This window comes from Quercus suber, unplaced genomic scaffold (assembly GCF_002906115.3).
Source record: "Quercus suber isolate HL8 unplaced genomic scaffold, Cork oak 2.0 scaffold_490, whole genome shotgun sequence".
NCBI lineage: Eukaryota > Viridiplantae > Streptophyta > Magnoliopsida > Fagales > Fagaceae > Quercus > Quercus suber.
The window spans coordinates 479,424-499,019 of NW_027069939.1; the positions used below are offsets into that span (position 1 = coordinate 479,424).

The 19,596-nt window shown below is 33.6% G+C and overlaps 1 protein-coding gene across 1 annotated transcript; it reads right to left on the reverse strand.

Annotated features, from left to right (window-relative positions):
- Positions 1 to 1,289: 1,289 nt before the first annotated feature.
- On the reverse strand, positions 1,290 to 9,781 carry LOC112028033 ((+)-neomenthol dehydrogenase). The gene is made up of 6 exons (XM_024060676.2): positions 9,566 to 9,781; positions 3,993 to 4,089; positions 3,662 to 3,905; positions 2,881 to 2,958; positions 2,608 to 2,799; positions 1,290 to 1,855 (listed from the first exon to the last, which is right to left on the reverse strand). The coding sequence occupies exons 1-6, from the start codon at positions 9,693 to 9,695 to the stop codon at positions 1,478 to 1,480; spliced, it is 1,119 nt and encodes a 372-aa protein (XP_023916444.2). The 5' UTR covers positions 9,696 to 9,781; the 3' UTR covers positions 1,290 to 1,477.
- Positions 9,782 to 19,596: the final 9,815 nt, after the last annotated feature.

The window sequence follows — 19,596 nt, forward strand, 5'->3', positions numbered from 1 at the left end:
ACAACAACAAAATTAATAATAAATAAAATCTCCAAATAGCATTGTACGGCGCTAGTATACCTAGATCTATTTAGGCCTTAAGCTACCGTAATGTCCAAGCCCATATGGGCCTTATACGGCAACCCAACATTTTGTCCATTTCACCCCTTGGGGGTTTACATCAGCACATGCTACACCGCATCACCTGGACCGTGCTCAGCGAACCACCCCTCGAGCATTAAGGCAACTGCCCGGGTGTCGTCTACCAGCCACCTAGTAACATTTAAGGGCGTGCCGTTGCCAAGCAATTTAAGCCCACATTACAAATATATTGTGAGTCCAAGAGTGAGCTCGCTTTTTAAGCCCGTTCTGGGTGCGTACAGTTACCATAGCTTTTGAGTGGAGTTGTGATGCACCTTTGTGTTAGAACCCTTTTCTCTCTTCCTTTTGTGTGTGTGTGTGTTTGTTTCTTAAAAGTTACCATGACTTTTGAGTGGAGTTATAATGCGCCTTTGTGTTAGAACCTCTTTCCCTCTTCATTTTGTGTGTGTGTTTGTTTCTTAAAAAAATAAAAAATTAAGATTTCCTAATAGATATTAGACCCACAGCAGTGACTCCACCGCAGCTTAGATTAGATATTACCTTGCAGGGTGTGGCTTGATGGTAAGAGCTTTCATATTGTTTTACATGATGCTTGCTAGGAATTGAGTGATTCAAGCATAATAAATGTGTTGTGTCCACAACAATAACCCTATCAAGACACCGATGATGTACATGCTGAGTCGCTGAAGACCCTTTTTTAGTAAGAAAAAAGAAAAAAAGTGAAGCTTAGAGTAGATTTTTGTTGAGACTTTGTGAGATAAGTGGGTGGTGGGGGGCACAGAGAACATGGGAGTCTGGTAGGGAAGAAGGAAGTCAGAAATGTGAAACTGGGGAAACTGGAACCACCGCACATACTGCAAAAACAATCAACCATTCGATTCAATTTCAACCTCCTTTTTCCTATTTCTAATTTGTCAGTGCCACGCCTGCCTTTATTGACTCTGCACTTACGGCTATCAAGACACATCGTGGAGGTGGAAGCCCAGCACTAATTCTGGACTTCCCAAAAAAAAAAAAAAAAACTAAACTTAGATTGGCCTTAATTAACTTAGTCGTAATTAAAATTTGAGAGCCTAAACAATTACCTATATTGGGTTAGGAAATTCCCACAAGAAGTTGATTATTCGTAGCTTTTAGTCTTAAGTTCAGACTCTTCAGAGTGTGAGTAAAAGAAAGGAACACAACAGGTTGTAAAGTTCAATTCAAAATAGAAAGAAAATAAGTGATATGTATTTCTTGTTTTTCAAAGATAAAACCAAAGCAATCTCATTCTTATCAAACATAAAGAAAAAAATGAAGGTAGTTCTTATCCAAAATCTTTACTTTGAAGCATAATGTTGTTGTTTCCATATGTCAAAGTAGCAGAAGTAAAAACTTGATTTGACATACAGCTGAATCAAAACTCCGCCACTTCAGTACGATCAAAATAGCAGCCATTAGGTCCTCCATCAGGTAAAAGAGCCAGCATAACTGGACCTCTAGCTCCTTCTTCTACAGTCATTATCCCTGTATTCCAGTTTATATCTGTCTTGACATAGCCAGGATGAACACAGTTGATACACATGTTAGGGAACTTCTTGGCCAGAATTCTAGTGTAGGCATTGAGGGTGACCTTGGAGATGCTATAAGCAGGTAGCATCAATGCCCATCCATTGTCTTCAAGGGCATTTTCTTTCAAGTCATGCAAAAATCTTCTTAAAACCACTTCCACTCTTTCTTCGGTTAGAAACTCTATGTCACCTAGTTCTTTTCTTATATGCTCACCAGGTATCCTCTGTATAAAGTGATGCTTGTAGTTGTGTTAGATAATTTTTATTAATATGACACATTTTTTCTCCATGTGGTGCTAGGACCTCAATGAAATAATTGATAAAATGAGGCAGTGATTATTGGATTGTCCAAGGATTAGATAGCTGCCAAACAGATTGTTCATGCAACTCCTTTTATTGATTTAAGCAAATACTGTGAACTGGTCTAAATACACTCTATCATTGTGTTCATAGCAGATGATAATACATGCCTTGTTTGTATCTAATCTATAATACTCTTATGTGAATGAAAACGGATTCCTCTTATGATGCTGGAGTCATTTTGGGCTTTTGAAGAATTTTTTTTCTCTCATGTGGTCCAAGTTCAATTTTTGTCCTTAAAATTTTAAACAGTTTCAATTTAATTTCTTAAAAATTTAAAAGGTATGGATTTTTTCATTTCTGCCTAGAAGGGTTTAAAGAAATTAATTAATAAGTCAAGGGACACAACATTTTTCACAATTGTTGATATGGATAGTCGTAATTAGTGTATAATAAAAATGATATTAATGTTAGACAAGTATGAAAGTGATGTTGCTTTTATCATAATAAGCAATATCAGCCAGTGTGATATTTACCTTCTAACCTTGTTCTCTTTTTGTTTTGGCTGCCAAAGAAGCATATTATGCAGAATAGGGTTTATGCAGCAAACCCTATGAAAATTTGTACAAGGATAGATGTTGAATAAATTTGTAGGTATAGGAGATTAGCTTTTTACCTTTAGCTCACTCCTGAGAGAGGACACATTTACTATCCTTGCACCAGCAGGGGAAAGCTGTAATAGTGGCAGTAGAGCCTCTGTTACTCTTTTCACACCATAGTAATTAATATTCAAGCATTCTTCTGCTTTCTCATAATTTGTTTTAATCACTCCATGAAGTTCAATCAACTTGTAAGCCTCCCCTGAGAGCTACATTGAAGTAGTTAGTTATGGGTATCAGTCTGAACAAGGCATGCATCAAAATTACTGTCTTTATTTTTTTGAACTCACCCAGGCTGAGGGGTCTATGTTTAAGGCCTTTAGGCCTTCTTCATCAACGACAACCCCAGAAGCACCAGCATTATTAACCTGTAAAAGTCAAACGAAGGTCATATTACATTTGTTAATTAATGAAAGATGGTTAGTGAGTCATTACACAAACTGAAGTTCATGTAAAACTTTTTAAAATTTTATAATTCTATATCTTGTACTTACAGCTGAGAAAGAAAAAAAAAATCATAAAATATTGTAATTTTTAACATTAAAATCGGCAAATTGTAAGTATTTATATAAGAATAAAATTTCTCTATACTACTTTTTGTATTCCACTTTATGTTCCACTATTTACATAATTCTAACATATATAGTGAGTTATATGGTTGAAGGTCTTCACATCTTGAGATATTTTTCAGTATGCCTATCCCGATTGATCATGATATTTGACTTCCATGAGGGATAGAGTTAATGGCAAGGACAAAAAAAGATAACAACGGAGGCAACATACTGAATGATCTATGAAGAAAATGTTGGTACAAATTTCTTCAGCTTTTGGTGGCAATAATTGATTGTGAAGTCACTGCATCTCAATTTCATTTTAGCAAAATCCAATGTGCCCTTATCATAATTTGGCTATACATTATAATTGAATGGTTGATATAAGAGTCAAACTGGAAAGAATTTCATCCTTAAAGAATTTCAGTGACACTACTCTTTATGAATGGAATTAAGGTTTGCATCCCTCTCCCTTACTTGATGTAGAAAAAAAATAAAAATAAAAAGGTTTCATCCTTACCAGGATATCAAGCCTGCCAAATTTTTCCCGGATGAAATTGGCCAAGGAGTTGATGCTAACTGGGTCCAAAACATCAAGCTGATGGAAGACTACATTCGACAAACCCGACTCATGGAGCGACTGCAAAGCCTCCATCCCCCTCTTCTCATTCCGAGCTGTCAAAACAACTTTCACACCTTGAGATGCAAGTTGCCGCACAGTTTCAAGACCAATGCCCTTGTTTGACCCTGTAACCACCGCATACCTACAAAAAAAAAGAAGTGTGGTTTTTGTCAAGAAAAGGTTAGCTAGCTGCTATGTGAAAGCAACTGAAAAATATATTAATGTGTACCTTTCTGCTGCATGCTTTCCACTCCTTTCCATTTCTGCAATGCTCAGATGCCTTGATGAACTTCTCTCTTGGTTTCTTATGGCTTTTAAGTTCAAACCTGTTGGGTCCTCAGTAAGCTCAATAAATTTCCACGGTTTCTTTATACACAAATTAACTTTCAGTTCGGTTTTTTATTCACATACTTATTTGTCAGTTCATGTTATGAGTGGAAAACAAGAAGTTTTACTAAAGGGGTATCGGATATATTGTCATTGTGTTCACAGCATGGTAGCTTCATCCTTCATGTTTTCTTTTGATCGATGCATAGCATCAACTGCTATCATGGAAAGAAAAAATCCATTATCAAAGCTGACAAAGTGACAAGAATGGGAAATAAAATATTTTCGAGTGATGTTAAACTGATTTATTGAACTGAATAAAACCCACCACCTTAAAAATATTCCTTTTATTTTAATCATGGTGACCTCAAATTTGAATGATACACAAGGCAACATATACCACTAAACTATAAGAGCTACTTTAATAAGACATGCTATCTTTTTCTTTTTCTTTTTTCCTTTCTTTGAATATATATATATATATATAGACAGACACGCACACATATACACATGCATACATATAAGGTTGGGTTCAAGTTATTTTATTTTATTTTTTATAGATACAAGATAAAAATTCTACTCTAGCTTAATCTGTGTATATGTGTGTAAAATTCATTCCTAAAGACTTAAACCCCGGCCCTTATCCCCTACGCCCCACAAACACTTATACTTGTAGAGTGACTATCACGCCAAGAGAGCGCGGTAGTGGGTTCAAGTTATTACACTTTATGTAACCCTTAATAATGTTATACCACCTAATAACTTTTTCTCGAATTCTTATTATTATTATTTTTTTTTAATACCACCATTAAATTACATATTCTCTATGTTCCTAATGCATAGCAAATTTAGTGCCAATTGGATACTATTTTCCATTCAATCGAGAAACCCATCTTTTATGCACAATTTTAAAAACAAAAACTTGAAATTTTTACATTTGATTAATGACATATTATCTTAAAATTTTGCAAGCATGTAGATTATAAGAAAAAAATTTAATCCAACGGTGGATGTATTAAAATCACATTCAATTAAAAGTTATTAGAATCTGTAATATTGCTTAGAGTTATATCAGAAGAGAGAGAGAGAGAGAGATCAATACATGCATGTGATGAATTTAATTAATCAAAAAATCTAAGTTACAGCATTATGAAACTGTACATAAGTTTTGTTCCGAATGAGGTTATCAACACAATTGTTTTACATAGTTTGTATGCATATTTTATCTGTATCAGAATCAAAAAGAGTAGTAATTGACCATAGAGGTGAAGATTATCTAAGTGCACAAATTATGTTAATAGAGAATATGCACAACCCCACTATTTGGAAAAATAACACTTTACCCTCCTAAACTATACCCTTTTTACACTTACTCCCTTAAACTATCCAAATGCACTCTTAACCCCATAAACTATTACTTGCGTAAAACTTTCCCCCCTAATTAACTATGATAATGCACACTTACACACCTAAATTATTACCTTTGTAACACTTTGCTCCCTATCCTATAAGTAATTGTTTAGGGAAGTAAGTGTGTACTCTCATAGTTGAGGAGGGTAAGTGTAAAAGGGATATAGATCAAGGGGAAGTGTAAAAGAGTGTATAGTTTAAGAGGAAAAAATGTACATTCTCATAGTTTAGGGGGGTAAGTGTGAAAGAGTGTATAGTTTAGGGAGGCAAATATACATTTGGATAGTTTATGAGGATAAGTGTAAAAGAAGATATACTTTAAAGAAGTGTAATTGCCCTTCACTATTTAAAGAAGGAAGTTGAAGTTGGCAAATAACTTGATCCTAGGTTGGTGCTTGCATTGCATGAATATAGTGAAAGACTGAAAGTGGGGTGTGCATGGTTTTCTTTCTCTTGGAAATGCCAAAAAGGACATGGTAGATGCCCGGTATTATACCTAGATATGCTGAATCACAATCGAATTGAATTTGATATGGAGATTAATTGTTTTTTAAAGAAGACAAATGGTGAAGATTGCACTCCTCTTATTTTGGGGATGCCAGCTTCGGGGAGAGGGTTGAAAATGACAAACTTGATATAATCTGGCTGGCTAATGGGGCCAGAGAGTTTATTGGCTCTCATACATGTTGGAAACTACTCTGCACATACCATTTTAAAATCGCCACATTCACCTATTATAGTCTAAATTTTACTTATTTTCCTTCTTATGTTGAGATTAAAGGTCAATGCGGAGAAGAGTGAGATTGTCCCGGTCGGGTAGGTTGGTAATATTGATGCTTTGGCTAATATTCTCAGTTGTCAGGTGGGTAGCCTGCCCATGAAATATTTGGGCATGCCTTAGGGCACCTTATACAAGACTGCATCCATTTGGAACCCCATTTTGGAGAAGATAGAGAAGAAGCTGGCTGGTTGGAAGCGTCTATATTTGTCTAAGGGTGGTAGGCTTACTCTCTTGAAGAGTACCCTCTCTAGTCTTCCCACATACTATCTATCCTTATTTACCATCCCTATAGCTGTGGCTAACAAATTGGAGCGTATTCAGGGGAAATTCTTGTGGGGGTCTTCGGAGGAGTGTTTTAAACATTCTTTGTTGGCTTGGGAGAAGGTGCGTACACCTCTTGAGATGGGTGGTTTGGGGGTCAGGAAGCTAGGTCACTTCAACCAAGCCCTATTAGGGAAATGGTTATGGAGGTTTGGCCAAGAAGAAACTAGTCTTTGGCGGAGGGTTATTGCCACCAAATATGGCAAGGATCAAGTGGGGTGGAATACTAAAGATTGTAGAAGGGCACACGGGTGTGGCCTTTGGCGTGGCGTTAATGTCATTTGGGAGAGGTGCTCCAAAAACTTAGCTTTTGTGGTGGGTGATGGTTCTCGTATTCGTTTTTGGCATGATAGGTGGGTTGGGGATTTCTCTCTTAAAATGCTTTACCCTCAGTTATTTGCGTGTTCTAGTGACAGGAAGCCTGTATTTCTAACTTGTTGGATCATCAAGAGGATGGGAGTAGTAGATGTTGGAATGTGAGATTTGATAGGTTTCATGAGAGGAAATTTGAGGCTGCCTTCTCTTTCCTAGAATTCATTCAGTCTCGGATCCCACGAGGTATTAGGTGGGATAGACCCCATTGGTGTCTTAATAGGAATGGTAAGTTTGATATGCGCTCCTTCTATCATAAGATCAGGGGTACAGCTCCTTCTTACTTCTCATGGAAGGGGATTTAGAAAGTCAAGGTGCCTAAGAGGGTGGCTTTCTTCTTGTGGACCGCAGCACGTGGCCAGATCCTTACCTTGGATAATCTCCGAAGCCTTCCTTTGGTAAATAGGTGCTATATGTGCTGCTGTTCTGTGGAATCTATGGACCATCTTCTCATTCACTGTTCGGTAGCTTATGCTTTGTGGATGCAAATGTTACATGCTTTTGGGATTCAATGGGTCACTCCAGGTTTTGTGGTGAGTTTGGTGTCTTGTTGGAGTAATTGGTTGGGAAAATATGCTTCGGATGTATGGAATATGGTTCCAAGTTGTTTGATGTGGGTTGTTTGGTTGGAAAGAAATCGGCGCTCTTTTAAGGGTCTAGAGAGAACGCTTGATCAGTTACAATAACTCACCCAAAATACTCTTTTTGAATGGGCTAACAGCGGTTATTCAAACTGTTCTTCTGCTTTGGAGTTCTTTTCTACCCTTAGTAGTGCCACTTAAGTTACTTCTCTTATTCTGTATTCAGTTTTTTTTGTTTGCTATTTTTTGTGTTCACCATCATGAACACCTGTAATGGCTGTTTGCATTTTTCTTGTTGAATAAAAGTCTTATTATGTATCAAACACACACACACACGAGTAAAAATCTTATGTTGCACTTTCAGTCTTCTACTTTATGTTTTACTAATTATTATATGTCAAGTGTCTATTTTCTTTTTCAAAAACTTAGGTTATCTTATAAGGAAAGAGAAAAGAACGTGTGATAGGTTGTGATTAGTAGAGTATAAGATGAAATGTTAAGAATGAGACAATAGATTTTTATAGAGATTAAATTCTATAAGGATATGATGTAAAACCCAAGTTTTACACTCTCAAATCTCAATATGTCATATCATCTTATCACATATTAAAAAATAAACACAACCACACTCAAATTGGGAATTTATTAAGATGTTATTTGATGTGGTAATATGCACTGAGTTTTAAGTAAGAAATTGATGAGGCGATCTCTTATTAGATAGTGTAAAACATGTGTTTAATACCCCATCCTTACCGAATTTGAACTCATTTTTATATTATATAAATTAGGAGTAGATATAATATGATTGGTGTTGGGTCATGTGTAAGTTTGTGGTCAGTGGCAGAGCTGAGATTTTAGACTAGGAGGCCAAGATTGAAAGACAAAATTAAAAAAAAAAAAATAAATAAATAAATAAAAAGAAGAATCAAAAAAATATTCATCAATATTAAAAACAATATAAATAAACAATTGTAAAGTGTAAACAACTATAATTGTCATATCCATCATTTAGAACTCAATTTGAACCTCGTTATTATGCACAAGATTCTCTATAGTTTCAATAAGTATATTTCATATCATTAAAATAAAGAAACAAAAATAACCAATTCATAGTTACTAAAAATCAAATTTAGTGATTAATCTTAATATATAAAATTTAAGCATCTAATTTGGTTCCATAAATTAAATTGAGAAAATAAGTATTAAGAGTATAGCAATATTCCTGCAAAATTGTATACATTTCACTCTTCCTTGTTTGCTTTTTTTAAAAAAATGTAGAATTAAAACTTTCATTTTCTATAATTGATTTAGTACAGTATAATAAGGACATTAGGTAGGATTTAAAATATCTTTTCAAAAAGAGAAGTAGGATTTAAAAAAAAAAAAAATATATATATATATATATATATATATATATAGTAAAAAATAAGGCTCATAAACTGAAATGCCGAAAAAAAACGACAACAACAATAAATAGGTGCCACAAAAAGTGCCATGATTCATTTTCTCTACTAAACAGGTGCCATAATTCTGTGAATAATGAAAATGCTGAAAATAAAACACTAGACTTCACAAGTACTTCTAATTGTGAAGTGAACACCATACCAAATGTGCAGTGGTGATAACCAATATATATTTAAATTTGAATAGTCAATCAACTCATTTTAAAATAGGCATATATAAAATTCTAAGAAACTCATGATAAATTTATTTTTAGAGATCTTAATTAAGATTTCTAAAAAGAAAAAGGAAAATCCAATGAATTAAGATTTTCTTTTCTTTTTTTTTTAGAGATCTTACCTTTTTTCTCACACAAATGATAACTGCTTAAGATCTGTGACAAGAGTTTAAATTCACTCTCATAAGGTGATTAAAAAAGAGTGCAAGAATCCATAGTAAGTTGAGATTTCCTAATAAGATATTAAACCCACAAGACAACCTCAATAATAATAAGCATGATGATAATGTGATGTGAGAAAATGAAAGTGAAAGATGGTTAATTTTAATTACCTCTTGAAGGGTAGTGAGAAGAATAATCAGTGATGATCTCCACTATCTGCAGGGGGCTCACAGCAGCTTTCAGATTAGAAAATGGTAGTGACTTTGTGAGATAAGTGGGAGTCACAGTCACAGCGAACATTAGAGTGGAAGAAGGACAGAGGAGGAGCCTCAGAAGGACAAGAAGAAGTCAGAAATAGAAAAGTGGGGAATCTGGATTCACCGCACATACCCTACACAATTAACTGTTCAACTTCTCTTTTATTTTTTTTATTTTTTTTGCCCTTTTTTAGTTGTTTGTCACTGGACATGGCAAAACGGGTCAGAATTTTCTGACTCAACCCGACCCGACTCGAAAAATACTCGACTCAAATTTAATTATTTTGACTCGAAGCAAAAAGGGTTAACCCGTGATCCGATCCGTGTTTTTTACGGGTCAACCCGACCCGAACCCGAACCATTTTTAAAAAAAAAAAAATTTTGGTAAAAAAATAGTAAAACTAAGAATATATTAGTTTAATTGTTTATTGTGAACTTTAAGGAAACAATTGATACATTTATATAACTATATGCAAATTAATTGAAAGATAAATTATTGAACATTCTGTAATGAGTAAATATTTTTAGATATCAAATAGCAAAATACATGCCAAGATAATCTGGTTACAGTAGAGTTAAAAACATAGATTTAAAATTGTAGATATGTGAGAAATATTCACAAGTGTGAAAATAGTAAAGCTAAAGTATCAAATTAGCATAAATTATGAATACTTAGACCTATTTTTTAATAATTTATGTCCAAAATAAACGGCTTTTCAAAATAAATTATGATATTTCCTAGAGTGTGTGTTGCTTAACAATAATATGATATTCATAAAAGAGACCATGTATAAATAAGTAAGCAATCAAATTTTAAAGTATATCTCAAATTGAAATAGAGTGTCAACCACAACTGATAATAGATTATAAAATTAATTTTCAAGATTGTAAATTTCTTATATAATACATTTATATAACTATATGCAAATTAATTGAAAGATAAATTGTTAAACATTCTGTAATGAGTAAATATTTTTAGATATCAAATAGCAAAATACATGCCAAGATAATCTGGTTACAGTAGAGTTAAAAACATAGATTTAAACTTGTAGATATGTGAGAAATATTCACAAGTGTGAAAATAGTGAAGCTAAAGTATCAAATTAGCATAAATTATGAATACTTAGACATATTTTTTTAATAATTTGTGTCCAAAATAAACGGCTTTTCAAAATAAATTATGGTATTTCATAGAATGTGTGTTGCTTAACAATAATATGATATTCATAAAAGAGACCATGTACAAATAAGTAAGCAATCAAATTTTAAAGTATATCTCAAATTGAAATAGAGTATCAACCACAACTGATAATAGATTATAAAATTAATTTTCAAGATTGTAAATTTCTTATATATTTTTATTCTTTATCAAATGAGTTATCCAATAAGTCATTTGTAATTTTGTTTTATATTTGGAATGTTGATATTGTGTAGAAATAAAACTTGTGTATTTGTTTTACTTATCTTTGTGTTATTTTGTTTTAGAAAGTAATGTTAGGATTTGTATAATTTTAAAATTGTTGAATAAGTATTAATGAGTTTAACTGAGTTCATTCTTGATATAAGTAGTGAATTCAAAATAATGCATTTTGCATCAAGTAATTTGTTGTATAACTTTTCAAATAACGGATACATGCTGTTTTCTTTAAAAAAAAAAAAAAATTCATGTGAAAAATACATGTCAACCCGACCCGACCCGCAACCCGATTGACCCGCTTAAAATGACCCGTTTTTGACCTGTAACCCGTTTGACCCGCAACCTGATTGACCCGACCCGAACCCGACCCGACCCGACCGTTTTGCCATGTCTATTTGTCAGTGCCACGTAGGGAGTGCAGCACACCTATCAAGTATCAACACATATGGGATATGGCAGACATGTTGTATTGTGGAGCCAAGCACTTATGTCATATTGGATTCTCCAATTTGGTTTTTTTATTTTTTATTTTTTTATTTATTATATATATATATATATATATCAAGGTTGGCCACTACTTTAACTAGAAATCTTTAGTGATCAAGCTAATGCTAGGACCTCTCTTAACTGATTGTAGGCACTTGATAAAAACCTTCCTTAATTACTAGCTCAATAGCGCATGTATTTAGGGAAGCTAATAGCTATGTTGATAGGTTAGCTAGGATGGGAGCAGAGCTTAATTTTGATTTCCAAATTTTACGCAACCCACCAGATGTGGTGGTTGATTTGCTAGTTAGAGAGAAAGCCGGCATTATTTGTTGTAACAGACTTACTATTCAGTAATGTTATTTCCAAGCGTCATTAACAAAAAAAAAAAAAATAGAAATCACCACAAAAAAAAAGAGAAAAAAAAAAAAAAAAACTCTACATATGGATTTGCATTACAACTTTTGTAATAATAATTAATAATGACTAATCTCATCACACGAACACATGCGCGCAATGGAATTTTTTTTTTCTAGTAATGTTATAGACACGTAAAAGGCAATAACTTTGTGTCACAACTTGTCACGTGGCAAGTTGTGAGTGATAAAAGTGTGTCCCCACATAACCCACCATTACACATCTACCACTCACAACTAGTCACGTGGCGAGTTACGGTACAAAATTATGACCTTTTATGTGTCTATAACAAAGTNTAGAATAATTCAGTATATAGAAACAGAGAGTGCAGAAGAAATAAATAGTGTCTGTTAGAAATAAGATGAAAGAATGAAGAAGAAACTAAAGGAATATTGTGGATTTGCAGTTTGAAGGACCACAACTTTAGAAAGGGGAAGACAGGAAAAATGAAAGACCAACTTTTTTTTTTAGGATGTTGCAATGGTTTTTTTAGTGGTATTATTATTATTATTTATGTGATATGGGGTTATTTATTTTTTATTTTTTTTAAGAACTTGGGATAGGTTGTTTTTAATAGAAAGTGTGGGGTGGCGGGGTAGGTTTTTCTTTTAACAGAAATTGGGATAGGTTTTTTTTTATTTTAATAGAAAATGTGTGGTGTTTTTTTTAATAAATTTTTTAATAGAAGGTGAGGTTAGTTTTTCAGTTTTTTTTTTTATTTTTTTTAGTTTTTTTTTTTTTTAATTTTTAAAGGAAAGGGTGGGGTAGTTTTGGCTGTGTATGAGGTAGTGATAACTTTTTTATTTTTTATTTTTTAATAAACATTGGGTAGGAACTTTGTATTTATCTACTATCTAGTGGAGAGTTTTTACCCTTTAGATTTTTCACTTTTTTGTTTTTAATTTTTTTCTATTTATGGTTTTAACCTCATTTCATATGTTTTGGGAATAAGGATAAGCTAGTTAAATTAGAGGTATTTTTGTAAGTAAAAAAAATGCAATAACTAACTTTATGAATCCTCTTAACATATAAAGATAACTTTCTTATTTCTCTTGATATATAGAGATAATAATAATAGCGGTAGGTAATAATGATGAATGTTGTAATTTTTTTAGTATGATTTTAAATAATTAACTTTTTTTTTAGAAAGTTAAATAATTAACTTTAGATCTATATATGTATCAAAAAACTTTAGACTATATGTACTATGCATGTATCAAAACCTTAATTTGATTTTGAACTGTATGCCAGCTTTGGTTTGGGCTTTTGGTAAGAAACGCTCTTCATTTTTCATCATTTCCCGTCATGGTATGAATTTCTTAGGAATTCCTTGAGGTATTTCAATGATTTCAACTTACTGATATGTTGTTTTAATTCTTATTTCATTGATCAATATTGAGTGTAAATGATAGTTTTTTTGCATCTTTACAGGTTATTCTCTTGGTCATGTACTTTGTTTCTAATACTTGGAAAAACGCTTTAACTTCCTAGTATTAAACCTATTGAGTATCTTGAGTTGTGGTAAAGTAAGTTCTAGTATTATGTCATGTTAATGACTCCTGGTGACACCTTTTGCACAAGTTGTGTTGGCCATGCCTTAAGGTTTCATTGGTCTAAACTAATTTGTCACTTCATGTTAGGCACTTTGTGGAGCTTAATTATGTTGGTTTATCTCTTGAGGTAGTTCTAAATTGGTGCAAGTTCCCTTAAGAAACCATCTTGAAATTAAGGTTGAGTTTGGATTGCACTGAAAAATGAAAAGAGTCTGCGTTTGGCGTTTTTCTGTGGGTCCTGTGCACTGTTCACGAGACCCACAAATACGGGAAAACGCAAAAGTTAAGTTAAAACTAAGTCTCACTGCACTATTTATACATTTAAAAATTATTTTGATACATTATTTTTAATTTTCAGTAATAAGCTGGATCCAAACAAACCCTAAGTGGTAATTATTGATCATAGTTGCTATGTTATGACTATTTCATTGTTGTTCTGTGTTAGTTCAAGCATGAAACTCAAGAAAAGGCTCCTTATAGCCAAGTGACTTTGCCTTTGTTAAAATCTTTATTTTTTAGGCATGATTCATTTAAGCATGCATTTGATAGATAACTTGTAAATCCTAGTGGTATTGGATGCTTGAACCCTTGGACCTAGACTTGAACATATTTTCCATCGCGTCCTTTGGAATCTAAGTATGTTACTTTCTACTCATGCAGAGTTGATTCTAGCTAATTTTAAGCATTCACAGCTACTTGTTTTACATCTATGTTTGTTGTTTATGTTTCATGCTATAAAAGCACATTTGCACTTTACTTCATTAAGAGAAGTTGTTAAGCTAGTACCCTTTTTGGTTTGTCTTAGATTTGCAGATGTTTGTGCTTCAATTTGCTTGTGTAAGTGAATGCTAAGTTCGTACATTCTAAACTCCCCTAATTTGATCTATGTTTCTTGTTATCACCTTTGTAATCTAAGCATCTTGGGAATATATTTGGTTCATTCGGTTTACCGATTAGCTATTTTGATACATTTGTGATATGGTTATGAACTTTGACCTCGTTTAAATTGATGGTGAGGATTATGTTTGGAACCCTGGCCAGCTGTATTTGGGTTGGAATCCACTTGATAATGAATCGTGGGTATTTCAGTATTTGGCTATGTGAACTTTGGACCTTGCCTTCGGCTTTTAATGAGAGGTAAGTATATTTGAGCCATTTCCAAAATTGCTAATGAGAATTTGTATAATTGTGAATATATTGCTCATTGTTTGTTACTTTAGAATATGAATTGTATATTGATGTCGCGGAAGCCTAAAGAAAATACACATGATATTCATTTTGATGGACAGAAGAAGTCCACCAGCCCGTATAGAAATTTTAATTGGGCCCCCCCAATGATGTACATCTGGCCCCCTCTCCCATTTCTGTTCAATTCACTCTCAGGTCCTAGCATTCTCTAGTTTCAATTGTAGGCCTCTTTTATCCTCTAATAAAACAAAACATGGCCCACTTATATTTAAATTCCCAAAGGCACTGCCCAACAAAATAACACTTTATCACCCATTTTCAAACTCAAAATCAGAACCCTTTCTTTTGCTATTCTTTTTATTCTCTTCTTGTTTTTTGTGTACATGCCACTGCCCACTCCACTGGTACCAGCAGCCTCCAAACAAAACAAAACCTCAGCTCAGCCCTCCTCTCAAACTCAGTCCTCACGATCCCAAAAAAAAAACACTGACCATTATTTTTTTTCTTCTTGCTTTCTTAAAATAAATCATTTATAGGGTGAGTTTTCAGTTTTCTTTTCTTTCTTTAGCACTACACCTTCATCTCTTTTTAGTGTTTTTTTTTTCCTCAACTATATACACTTACTTAAATATTCATATGCTCTTTAATTTTTCATAGATTTTTAGAGAAATATATGATTGAAGGCATGGGGAGGTTGTTTGTGATGAGTCTTGAAGGGAAGATCTACTAGGCATTGCCACACCCACATGGCCCACACCCCATCTTTGCACTTTGTGAAGACAAAGTTTCTAAGGTAAATTTTTTTTGATTTATTACCTATTTTTTATTAGTTAGATATCATGTGGCAGTGGGTGTTGTTAAATTGTTTGGTTTATGTTGTGTACTTGTGTGTTTAATTTTTGCTTTTGTTAGTTTAATTTTTGCTTTTGTTTGAGGGGTTATTCTTAATTTAAAAAAATTAAAATACAGGAAAATTTTGAATAATAGGAATGATGATAGGTTGACTGTTTAAATTATAGTGGAATTTTGTTTTTTCTTGAGTATGAATAACATCCATATAACTAAATAAAAATTTCTAATTAAAATTTTATTTTTTAAAGTTCTTTTCTGGTTAATATGATAGTTTATATAGAAAATGAAATTGTTGGGACTTTCACCATGGAAATGATTATGGATGAATTCTATTCCATGAAAAATCGTCGTCAGGCATGATTTTGATGTGAAATGTTTTTTTTGTGTGGATATTTTTGTATATGTCTATAGTAAACTAGACAGTTTTTGTATGTTCATTAATGTATAAGATATATCAAAATTCAAATTTCATATCCAATAGCCTTATAAATTATGTTTTTTATATCAATACTTCGAATCGGCCCCCCCATATAAAAATTCCTAGCTACGCCCCTGATTGCAATGTCTTCTTGTTAGTATCAAGAGCAGGTCACAAAAAGCTCTGAGAAAAGCAAACTCAAATGCCAAAGAAATCTTGAAATCATGTGTGGCTTGAGGAGGTTGCCTGAGAAAATTTTTTTCTGATTTATTGTCAATAGTGGAGAATAAGAATGTTGGGTTTGGAAAAGCTGTGTGTGAGGTTTCTTAATTAACCCTAACACCTGTTTTATACTTTTATTGCTCTTAAGTAGCAATTAATATATAAATTACAGATATGCCCTGGCAAGTAGAGACAATTAGTATAAACTACGTATTCCAAAACTCTGCTATACTTCTATTGGAATTTGATTCACCTACAGTATACAACCTGTGTACTATATGGTGCTTTTTCACTTTTAAGTTGATAAATTTTTTTTTATTTATTAAAAAAAAAAAAAACATGTATTCCAACACTCTCCCTCAAGTTGAGGCGAAGATATTGCTCATGCCCTGCTGGTTTAAAATAGTATTAAACGCTCTACTTGAAACTCCTCTGGTTAAGACATTTACTAGTTGGTTCATAGTTTTTGGAGTACAATTGATGCCATTGTCCAGCTTTTCCTCGATTAAGTGTCTGTCAAACTTAATATGTTTGATCCTATCATATTGTACAGGATTGTGAGCAGTATTTCTTGAGTATAAAAGCCCAATTATTTCAATATCATCTTCACCCAAAGAGGCACATAAATACCACTTATATAAATAAATAAATAAAACTCATAAATACCATGAACCAGTGCTGGAAATTCTGCCTCTGCACTGGATTTAGCTACAATTGCCTGTTTCTTACTCCAAGTGACCAAATTATCTCCAACAAAGTTACATTACCATGAGGGTAGATCTTCTGTCAATAATGGAGCCAGCCTAATCTGCATTTGTGTAGGATTCAACTGGTAAGTAACCAAGACTAAAATAAGAGTAATCCTTTACCAAGAGATGATTTCAGATACCGAAGAGTACGGTAAACGTTTATATGGATTCTTGTGGTGCATGCATGAATTGACTAACTACACTGACAAAATAGGCAATATCTAGACAAGTGTCTGACAAATAAATAAGTCTTCCAACTAGGCGTTGGTATCTCTGAATCTTCACCCAGTCTATGATTCAATCTATCGGGGCGTCACAAGCCTTGCAGCCAAGCATTTCCATTTCTACTAGGAGATGACAAAAACACATTCTGCAAGATATATATATATATATATATACCTTGCTTGGACGTTGTTACTTCAATACCTAGAAAATACTTCCAAATCTATCAGGTGATTTATTTCAAATTCAGTAGCTAAATATTCTTTTAATATTTTTTACTTCCTTAGGGTCATCACATGTTACTATTATATTATCAACATAAACAATAAGACCTGTAACCTAAATTGAATGCTTTATAAATAAGGGTGATCACTTTGATGTGTTTCTATCCATAACCCCACATAAACTGAGTAAATCGCTCAAACTCTAGGAGATTGCTTTAATCTGTACAATGCTTCCTTCATTCTGCTCAACTTTCCTTGAGTTGAGGGACTCCTAAAACTTGGAGGAATATTCATATAAACTTCCTCTCCTAAGTTAACACGGAGGATAGAATTTTTTACCTCAAGGTGATTCAGAGCTCAGTTCAAATTAGCTCCGAATGACAAAAGGATACATAAGAAGTTCATCATGGTCAATCCTGTAGGTTTGAGTGAACTTTGTTGGTAGATAGCATGTGGCTGGTGGTTTCTTCCTTTGCCACCCTTTGATGGTGGTTCAATTTATTGTCTCGGAAAATGCTAAAAATAATATAGTTTTTACAAATAGCTTACAAATTGATGTGTCAATCAATCAATGTGGTTGGTGTCACATCAACAACATAATGAATAAATTTCTTAATTGCCTTTCTTGGTTCCACACCTTGGTTTGGACTGTCTTAGTAACCTGGGCCGTCACTGGTCATGAATCGCCTGGCTGAAGAAAGAAAGTTGGACTCTATGTGGGCTCATTTGATTCTGTTTGGATCTTTTCTGCTTTTTTGTTTTTTTTTAGACGATAAGTCAAGAAGAAAAGAAGACTGAAAAATGAAAACAAAGGCCTAAACTACAAAAACTAGAAGTTGAACTAAGACATCGGAGGGCAGTTTTGAGAGATTTGCTAGGTTCGTTGGAGGAGTGATCATGGATCTCGTTGGTGACAACCCTCAGCGACGTGAACAACGTCACAGATTGGTACTTGCGGGTTGACTGGAACGGATCTCGGGTAAACCTCCAAACCTCGTGTCACGGGGTGGAGAGATCGGCAATCCTTGTGTGGCAATGTCTTTGGCAGTGGTAGTGTCAAAGGCTGGCAACAGTACCTCTTGGTGGCACTGACTTCTTGCGGATTTTATTTGATGGTGTGGGTTGCAGTTTTGATGGTGAGCCATATATAGGTGTATTGATTCGGATTCACAATTGTGGTTGCTCTCGCATCAGTTGGATGTTTGTGTTTAGGAGCAGTGGAAATCGAAATTTGCTCTGATACCAAGTTGATGCAAAAAAGCCTAGAACAGTCCTGTGATCCATCCTTGGGATTCATCACCTAATTGTTGCTTGGAATCACTGCCAAACAGAAATAATTTTCTACAAATGAAATTTTAGTAATAAATAATGGTCTGCACGCAAGTAAACCTCTGTAACTTTCAGGAAATAAAGATAAAGATAACATTCATGAAAACTAATCCTAGCTGAACTCAAAACTACTAATCCATGAAAGTAGTCTAAATAATCTAACTAATCCAAATACATAAAGATAAAGAAATTCACCTAAGATAAGCTTAACCTTGTCCTACCTAAGTTTATCTTTATCTTTATCTTAATGTATTTGGCTTAGTTTAGGCTACTTTCTTGGATTAATAGTTTGAATTTATCTTTATTTCCTGAAAGCCCCAGATGGTCTATTTGTACGTAGACTATTATTATTAATAAACTTCATTTGCGAACAATTGTGTTTCTGTTTGGTGGTGATTCCAAACAACCCTCTGTTGAAGCCTAAGGATGGATTACAAGACTGTTATAGGTGGTGAAGCCTAAGCTGTCTTGCATCACCCTCACAACATGGCTTCTAATTAAAATTAAGTAAGATAATGGTAAATTAAAAATATACTCTTTCGGTCTTTCCCTTCCCTTCCTTTCATTAACAACAAAATAATGGATAATGGATATCTTCAACTTTTTATCATGAACATCTAAACAGCAAATTGAACTCTAATCGTTTCTTTCCTTTCCTTTCCCTAATCCCTGCAGATTTGTCTTATTCTTTACATTCCTTTCCTTAAAAAACTCATGATACAACCCCCAAGGGTTTTCTTCTTTACTTTTCTTTGGATGACATTTTTCACCCTAGAACTTCAGTAGGTTGCCGATTACATTCTTAGTACTTGACATGGTATGCTGGCATCTAATATGAATGATCTTCTTCTAGGTTTAGAATTGAAA